General features: G+C 44.8%; 1 protein-coding gene across 1 annotated transcript in view; it reads right to left on the minus strand.

Moving 5' to 3' along the window:
• The window catches only part of ACADL (acyl-CoA dehydrogenase long chain), a 30,981-nt gene extending 25,032 nt beyond the window's left edge, over window positions 1-5,949 (minus strand). The window contains exons 1-2 of the mRNA XM_065413586.1: window positions 5,879-5,949; window positions 709-870 (exon numbers count right to left, since the gene is read on the minus strand). Coding sequence (XP_065269658.1) covers window positions 709-870; window positions 5,879-5,949 — 233 coding nt within the window. The remainder of the gene's footprint in view (window positions 1-708; window positions 871-5,878) is intronic.
• Between the last annotated feature and the right edge of the window lie 3,102 nt (window positions 5,950-9,051).

Below are 9,051 nucleotides of genomic sequence, written 5' to 3' on the forward strand. Positions count from 1 at the left end.
ATAGAACACTTTTACTCTGAAGTAAGAGTGCCCACACACAGACTTGCACAGAAATAAAAGATGTGAATTAAAACTAAGTTAGCTGTTTTGGGGCAAGTTTGTGTATACACCAACCGTTAAGTCCACTTTTCAGGGGACAGATAGCCACAATATAAAAACCAACACAACTAACACCTTTAGACTGTAAACTCTTTGGAGCAGGAGCGGTCTTCTTGTTCTGGGTTTGTACAGTGTCTAGGATCCTGGTCCATGACTGGGATTCCTAGGCACTACTACAATGCAAATAATAAACAGTGATAATACTGAGAGCCTTAGCAAAGCTAACAAAGAGATTAAACTACCTTTTCATCCCTAGAGGCAAGGCAAACTTCTACAGAAGTTTGCATTTTACTGTCTGTGCTGCATTTGCTCCTGCAAATAATGAGCTCCTAGCTAACCAACCTGGCATCCTTTCATGAGAAATACAGAAAGCACTTTCTTTTGTTTTGCTTTACAAATATAACCATGTACTTTTTTTCTTCCTTCAAACATGTGATGTAGGAGATATGCAAACCAAGATATATATTATATACAAGCCTTAATACAATTTCTAAAAAATTAAAATAAACTCTACAGTTTGCTTGTTATATTCAGAACATCATTCCCAGAGAGTTCTGTGAAACAGCCTGGAATTAGTAGGCAACATAAAATATCCAAACTATATCTTACTCTGCATGGTAAGGAAGCACTGCTTCCTGGAAGAATTTCCTCACACTTTCCCTGAAGATATCATGATCCGAAGAGAAGATCCTTCGAGTTCCAATATCCATTAACGTTTTAGCAGAAGACGTTTCTTGACGTACCAACTCATGATTTTCAGTCTGCAGATACCTAAAGAGAGACAGACAGAGCATTTGTAAGGAATGCTACCTAACACTTTTTTAAACAGTGAATGCCTATCTTGGTCAAATACTTGTGGGCACAATGAATGGCACTAGCCTTCCAAAGGAACATAGGAGCAGAAGGGAACTCCTGAGTCATCGAGTACAGTCTCCTGGTATTGCAGGCAAACCAGCATATAATTCTGTTCATAAATTTTCAACGCGGAAGCCTAATAGACATGGACATTTGTCCATTATGCTACTTGACATGATTGACTACCAGAAAAAAACCCAAGATCGGTACAGCAAGAGGTGTTTCAGGTCAACTTTGACATGCATCCAGCACAGCTGCACAGACAGGCTTGAATGAACCATTCCAAAAAACACACTGACGCAGGGCTAAGGTCCAGCAGCAGTAGTCCCTCACTTTCAAATTCAATCAATACCATCATCCTTCCAAAAAAAAAAAAAAAAAAAATACAAATACAAATACAAATACAAATAAAACTAAACAGTGAAACTCTTCTGCTTCTTTTGCCACCCATGCTCAGGGTCTAACTGATCATCCTATCTGGGGTCAGGAAGGAATTTTTCTTGGGGTCAGATTGGCAGAGACCCTGGGGTTTTGGTTTTTTTTTGCCTTCCTCTGCAGCATGGGGCACAGGTCACTTGCAGGTTTAAACTAGTGTAAATGGTGAATTCTCTGTAACTTGAAGTCTTTAAATCATGATTTGAACATGTCAGTAACTCAGCCAGAGGATAGGGGGTCTATTACAGGAGCAGGTGAGGTTGTGGCCTGCAATTTGCAGGAGGTCAGACTAGATGATCATGATGGTCCCCCCTTCTGACCTTAAAGTCTATGAGTCTAGTTGGGTTGTGCAGCAGGAGCCATCCCCTCTTCCCTCTCTGATAAACAGAGCTCTAAAAATAAGAGGCATCATCTTTTTAAAAAGATAAAAATGAAACAGCTCTAAACCTCAGCAGATAAACCCACAACCACAAATACATTTTAAAAAGTAGAGACAAGGTGGGTGAGGAAAGATCTTTTATTGGACCAACTTCTGCTGGAAAGAGAAACAAGTTTTTGAGCGACACAGAGCTCTTCTTCCGGTCTGGGAAAGGTACTTAGAGCTAAATACAAGGTGTTTTTGTCTCTTATTCCCTTTGTGAGCTCACTTAGGAGCATAGTGATTGTCTGGTTTCACCCACATAGTTGTTATGAGGTGTTATTAGAAAGGAAACAACCCCCCTGCCCAACCTCCCCAAGCGCTCATCATTAGAAGCAAGCTCCCCACAGACCAGGACCCACCAACTCAAAGTGACACCAGACCCTGGCAGAACAACAGATGCAAAACTGCAGACATATCTCCACTGCTACAATGATCAACACCCTCCCCCGACACGCCTTTCAAGATCCATGGATCCTACACATGCCTATCGCAACACATGGTATACCTCATCCATCGCAGTAAATGTCCCAGTAACAACTACGTGGATGAATCAGATAATCACTATGTTCTCAAATGAACTCACATAGGAAAATTATAAAAGACAAACACACCCTGTCACCTGTGGGTTAACACTTTTCACAAAAAGAACAGGAGTACTTGTGGCACCTTAGAGACTAACAAATTTATTAGAGCATAAGCTTTCGTGGGCTACAGCCCACTTCTTCGGATGCATATAGAGTGGAACATATATTGAGGAGATATATATATACACACATACAGAGAGCATGAACAGGTGGGAGTTGTCTTACCAACTCTGAGAGGCCAATTAAGTAAGAGAAAAAAACTTTTGAAGTGATAATCAACACTTCAAAAAAAAATTTCTCTTACTTAATTGGCCTCTCAGAGTTGGTAAGACAACTCCCACCTGTTCATGCTCTCTGTATGTGTGTGTGTATATATATATATATATATATATATCCTCAATATATGTTCCACTCTATATGCATCCGAAGAAGTGGGCTGTAGCCCACGAAAGCTTATGCTCTAATAAATTTGTTAGTCTCTAAGGTGCCACAAGTACTCCTGTTCTTTTTGCGGATACAGACTAACACGGCTGCTACTCTGAAACTTTTCACAAAGTGATCACTCTATATCTGACCTGTCAGTCCTCGTCTCAAAGGAAACCTGCACAACACTTTCAAAAGAGGAGCTTGAGAGCTTAAATTCATAACTCTGCTAGATACTAAAATTTCGTGGACTGAACAGACACACTGGATTTATGGCTTATTACAACAATCTGTAACCCACTACCCTCCCCCCCTTTTGTCCTATGACTGCAGAGGTGTTAATGGGGCAGTCCACCTTGAACGGTCCCTTAGACCAGCGGTTCTCAACCAGGGCCCCCTGGGGGGGCCATGAGCAGGTTTCAGGGGTCCACCAAGCAGGGCCAGCATTAGACTCACTGGGGCCCAGGTCAGAAAGCTGAAGCCCCACTGCATGGGTCTGAAGCCAGAGGCCTTGAGCCCCACCACCCAGGGCTGAAGCCAAAGCCTGAGCAGTTTAGCTTCACAGGAGGCCCCAAGCAATTGCCCTGCTTCCTACCCCATAACACATGCCCTGGCTTTTATATGCAGAAAACCAGTTGTTGTGCCACAGGTGGGCTGTGAAGTTTTTATAGCATGTGTGGGGGAGGGAGAGAGGGAGGACTCAGGAAGAAAAAGGTTGAGAACCCCACCTTAGATTATGTGCTAACTACCTATGCTAAACAATCTGTTTATACAGATTGTACCTGGTATTTAGCTGTGACATTCCGAGTACCTTTCCCAGACCCGAAGAAGAGCTCCCTGATCCCTGTAGCTCGAAAGCTCGTCTCTGTCACCGACAGAAGTAGGTCCAATAAAAGATATTACCTCACCCACCTTGTTGCTCAAATATTCTGGGACCAACGCGCTAGAACAACACTAGTCAAGGAGAGGCTAACAGCAATATCCGGGGTTTAAATGACCAAAATAATAAAGGTCCCTCCAAAGATTATGAATACGTTTTTTATCTTGAAGACATCACTTTATAGTAGTTATCCCATGAATTAGTCTTTCTTCTGAGATTTTCCTTTTTGGTCAGTATCTTGTTTTACAGTACAGTCTTGCTAATTTACACAGTTTTAAAAAAGAAATCTTGCTGCTTTCACAGCAAAGGTTTATTTGTCAAATGGCTGAAGTGAAGTTCTGTATTTTAATGCTGTGATTCTTTTTAAGTACAAATGCCACAGTACACTAGGAACTGCATAAATAAAAGCAAGCTACAATTAGCAGAATGGACTCTCCGATGCAGACTAGTTTGTTCACCTTGGGCTCAACCCTCCAAACATTTATTACCAAGCATGGTGCTCAAGACTTTGCAGTCGCACACCTCTCAAGCACGACATTCAGTGGTGTTTGTAGGGTCATGCCCTTATTGGCAAACCTGTAATGCAGTGATTCAGCCTGACATTGGTTTCAAGCCTTACACAGGATTTGGAATGAAGGAGGTAGTATACATATTATTGTAATGAGATTAGTATGCAAGATGTTACTGCAATCTATTTATTCTATATTTTGTATTTTTTTCCCCCAAACACAAAATAAATACACCTCAACCCTATACACACACATACACACCTTAACCAAGAACCCCCCACTAAAACTATAGGGTTACATTTTTTAAACTAACTCCCCCCGGGGGAGTCATGCTGGGGGACAAAGGCTGTATTCTGCAAGGTCATGGGATGGTCTCAAGGATCTAACAGGTCTTCTCCTCTCTTCTGAGCCTAAATCACAAAACTTTAAAATAAAAGGAGATGTTGGCGTGTTACCACAACTACATTTTCAACTTTAAAGATATACTGAATGTATTTTTTTAAATTCTTTGCTTTTAGACATGCATAGTGTGTACAGAGTTCAAGGTGGGCACACTCAAGAGTTTAATGATAGAAATAAAAATCTCATCAAATAACTTGGGGACATGAGCTTCTTGCAAGATCTTTGGATGAGACCTCATGATCTGATTCTGACTATGAAAACAACAAAGTTTGCTTGCCTGTAGCTTTGTCATTATCTGAAATTGCCATGCTGGCAGTATCTGGACCAAAGGTCACAGCTACTTTCCTTCTAAAGAACTGCCTTCACATGGGAGTTATTCCAGAGAGCCTGTTAAAATTCACACCCCTACCTTAATCCAAATTAACCTTCAAGAGTAGACAAGCCCTAAGAGATGGGGTGTGACAGAGAATCAGAGAGAGAGGCACCAAACAAGCAGGCACCATTAGGAGGAGAGCTGAGACCTGAGCACTCCCAAACTTAGTTTGGATCTGGATGGGGACTTCACAGCTGGGTCATAGCCAAAGCCAAAACCTGATCCAAACCCATCCAAAACCAGGGGGAGCCCAGATCACCCCAATATAAACCTTGATCCAAACCTGTCCAAAATCTGGGGGAGCCTAGATCCCTGGCATTATTATGTCCATTAATATACCATTATTTATGATATTACTCAAAGACCCCAGTCTGGGCCTTGTTGCACTGAGACTGTACACACTACACACACAGTGCACACACTGTACACAGCACACAGAGAAACAGTGCACACACACTGTACATAGTACACACAGAGCACCCTGTACACAGAGCACACTACTGTGCGTATACACACTGAGCCCCCTGTACACAGACAGTACACACAGAGTACACTATACACACAAATAGCATGCACACACTACACACAGAGCACACTGTACAGACAGTACACATTACACAAAAACAGCATGCACACACTGTACACACTACACACACACACAGTACAGACAGTACACACAAAACACTGTATTGTGTGTATACACAGACTATACACACTGTACACAGACACACACACAGAGCCCGGGCTGGCCGGCACCCTCCATTCACTCGCTGCCGGAGCCGCCCCAGCCGCTCTTCCGCCCAACCGAGGCGGATGCTCCGCCGGGGCTCGGGGTTTCCCGGCCCGGCTGCGGCGCTGGCTGGGCGCGGTCACGGCCCCCGCGCCGGGAGCGCTCACCTGGCCGGCGGCCGGGCCCCCAGAGGGCAGAGCGGCCGCAGGGCTCGGGTCAGCAGCCACCTCGCCGCCATCTCGCCGGGCCTGGGTCACAGACTGGGCCCGCCCCCGCGCGGAGCCGGAGCAGTGCGGCCGCTGGGGCGCCCTCTAGTGGGCAGCGCGGACCTCGCCCGCCGGCGTCTAACACGCCCAGCCACGCACACCGACACCGCCCGCCGGCGTGTAACACGCTAAGCCACGCACACCGACACCGCCCGCTGATGTGTAACACGCCCAGCCACGCACACCTGCACCCTCTGCCAGTGAGCAACACACAAGCCTACACCCTCTGCCAGTGAGCAACACACAAGCCTACACCCCCCCTACACCTCCTGCCACTGTGCAACACACATATACCTAGCCACACACACCTGCTCAGCCTGCCAATGTATAATACACACAACCACACAATACCTCCCTGCCAGTGTGGTGACACCTACACCTCCTGTCGTGCAACACACATACCCTGTCAGTGTGTAACACACACCCCTACACCCTATTCCCACAGCTACCCACACTTACATCCCCTACCAGAGTGCAACACACATAACTAACCCCCTGCCAGCGTGACACACAGCACCTGTCAGTAGGCAACACACACAGCCATCCACACCCCATGCCAGCCTGCGACGCACACACCTACACCCCCTGCCAGTGTGCAACACACACAGCCACATACTAGGGTTGGCACCACATACTAGGGTAGTGCACTGCTTATTGCACTGTCTTGCTGGTTAAAAGATTTAATGTGCCAGGATTTATTTTCATTTGTGATACATTAGAGCACTCTTCAATTCACACTCCCATAGTCCAGGCGGCAGTGCCATGTTACGGTAAGGTAAGAAAAAATGATAACATAAAAATATGCATATTGTGTTATTTTATGTGTGTGTGTGTGTGTTAAAATGGTCAAAACAACATTTCAGTAATAGTTACTTACAGTCAACACTAAGATCCTCTTGTTAGTGGGGGTTGTCATAACTATAAAGGGAAGGGTGACAGCTCTCCTGTGTACAGTGCTATGGAATCCCTCCTAGCCAGAGACTCCAAATCCTTTTACCTGTAAAGGGTTAAGAAGCTCGGGTAACCTGGCTGACACCTGACCCCAAGGACCAATAAGGGGACAAGATACTTTCAAATCTTGGGGGGGGGAAAGGCTTTTGTGTGTGTCCTTTGTTTAAGGGGTTGTTCGCTCTTGGGACTGAGAGGGACCAGACATCAATCCAGGTTCTCCCCATCTTTCTAAACAAGTCTCTCTTATTTCAAAATTGTAAGTAAAAGCCAGGCAAGGCGTCTTAGATTTACTTTGTTTTCTCAACTTGTAAATGTACCTTTTACCAGAGTGCTTATCTTGTTTGCTATACTTTGAACCTAAGACAGAGGGGATTCCTCTGAGCTCTTTAAGTTTGATTACCCTGTAAAGTTATTTTCCATACTGATTTTGCAGAGATGATTTTTACCTTTTGCTTTAATTAAAAGCCTTCTTTTTAAGAACCTGATTGATTTCTCCTTGTTTTAAGATCCAAAGGGGGTTTGGATCTGTATTCACCAGGAGTTGGTGAAAGGAAGGAGGGGGGAAGGGTCAATTTCTCCTTGTTTAAGATCCAAGGAGTTTGGATCTGTATTCACCAGGGAATTGGTGAAAGGTTTCTCAAGGCTTCCCAGGGAGGGAATTCTTAAGATGGTGGCAGCGGACCAAAGCTAAGCTGGTAGATAAGCTTAGAAGTTTTCATGCAGGCCCCTACATTTGTACCCTAAAGTTCAAAGTGGGGATACAGCCTTGACATGGTGGCACAGCGGTGGGATCGTTTTAAACCCAAAAGCCAGTAAGAGATTTTTTTTCCTTCTAGCTGCTTGGAGAGCAGAGCTGAAGGTAGATGCATATCTTATCTCTCCTTGCCTGAAGGCAGAGGTGTTAAGTTTTTTTAACAAGGTCCTTTGTTAAGAGAACGGTTCAATAAGTGAGCAAACTTTGATCTGGTAAAGGTAATGTACAATCTGAATTGTTTTTTTTTTCTTTTTACATCCTCGGAAGTAGCTAGTTAGAAAGTCTCTGTTAACTCAGCAGCACTCAGCAGGAGCCTGAGCTAAATACATCCCAGTTTCAGTCAACTGCAGAGGGTGTGACCCAGCACAAGAAAACAGGAAAATGACTACCAAAGAAGCAGCTAACAAAATAGAACTGGCCAAACTAGAAGCAGAAGAAAATGAAAGAAAACATCAAAGACTGCTTCAAATTAAAAAACTTGAACAGGAGGCCCATGAAAGAGAAGAGAAAGCCAAACAGGAGGCCCATGAAAGAGAAGAAAAAGCCAAACAGGAGGCCCATAAAAGAGAGATGGAGCTGAAAGAAAAAGAGATGGAACTGGAAGCAGCAAGGACTAGGCAGGGTGCATCAGACCATCCTAACAACTCCTCTCCAGGTACCACTTCCCATCCCAGGAAATTCCCCACCTACAAGGCAGGCGATGATACTGAGGCCTTCTTAGAAAATTTTGAAAGGGCCTGCCTTGGATACGACATCCCTCCAACCCAGTACATGGTAGAGCTGAGGCCGCAGCTCAGTGGACCCTTAGCAGAGGTGGCGGCTGAAATGCCTAAGGAACACATGAACAGTTATGAACTTTTTAAAAACAAGGCCAGAATCAGAATGGGGCTAACACCTGAGCATGCCCGTCGGCGGTTCAGAGCCCTAAGGTGGAAACCAGATGTGTCATTTACCCGGCATGCCTACCACATTGACAAAAATTGTGATGCCTGGGTATCAGGAGCAAATGTTAAATCTCTGGAAGATCTGCTTTCCCTAGTAAAAATGGAGCAGTTTTTAGAGGGTGTTCCTGAGGAAATAGAAAGGTACATCCTAGATGGGAAGCCCAAAACTGTAACCGAGGCGGGGGAGATTGGAGCCAAATGGGTGGAGGTGACAGAAAAGAAAAAAGCTAGTAGCAGTTGGAGCGAATATCAGAAGGGGCAAGCCGAAACAAAACCTTATCACCGGGGACAAACCAAGGCCCCACCCACATCCCAAGGGAAACCCCAGACGCCTTCTCACCCCACCACACCAGTCTCCAGCAACCAACATCGCCCCGGTGATACCTTAGCAGGGCGATGTTTTAAATGTAATGAACTGGGGCATA

Source organism: Emys orbicularis, chromosome 11 (assembly GCF_028017835.1).
Source record: "Emys orbicularis isolate rEmyOrb1 chromosome 11, rEmyOrb1.hap1, whole genome shotgun sequence".
Taxonomy (NCBI): Eukaryota; Metazoa; Chordata; order Testudines; family Emydidae; genus Emys; species Emys orbicularis.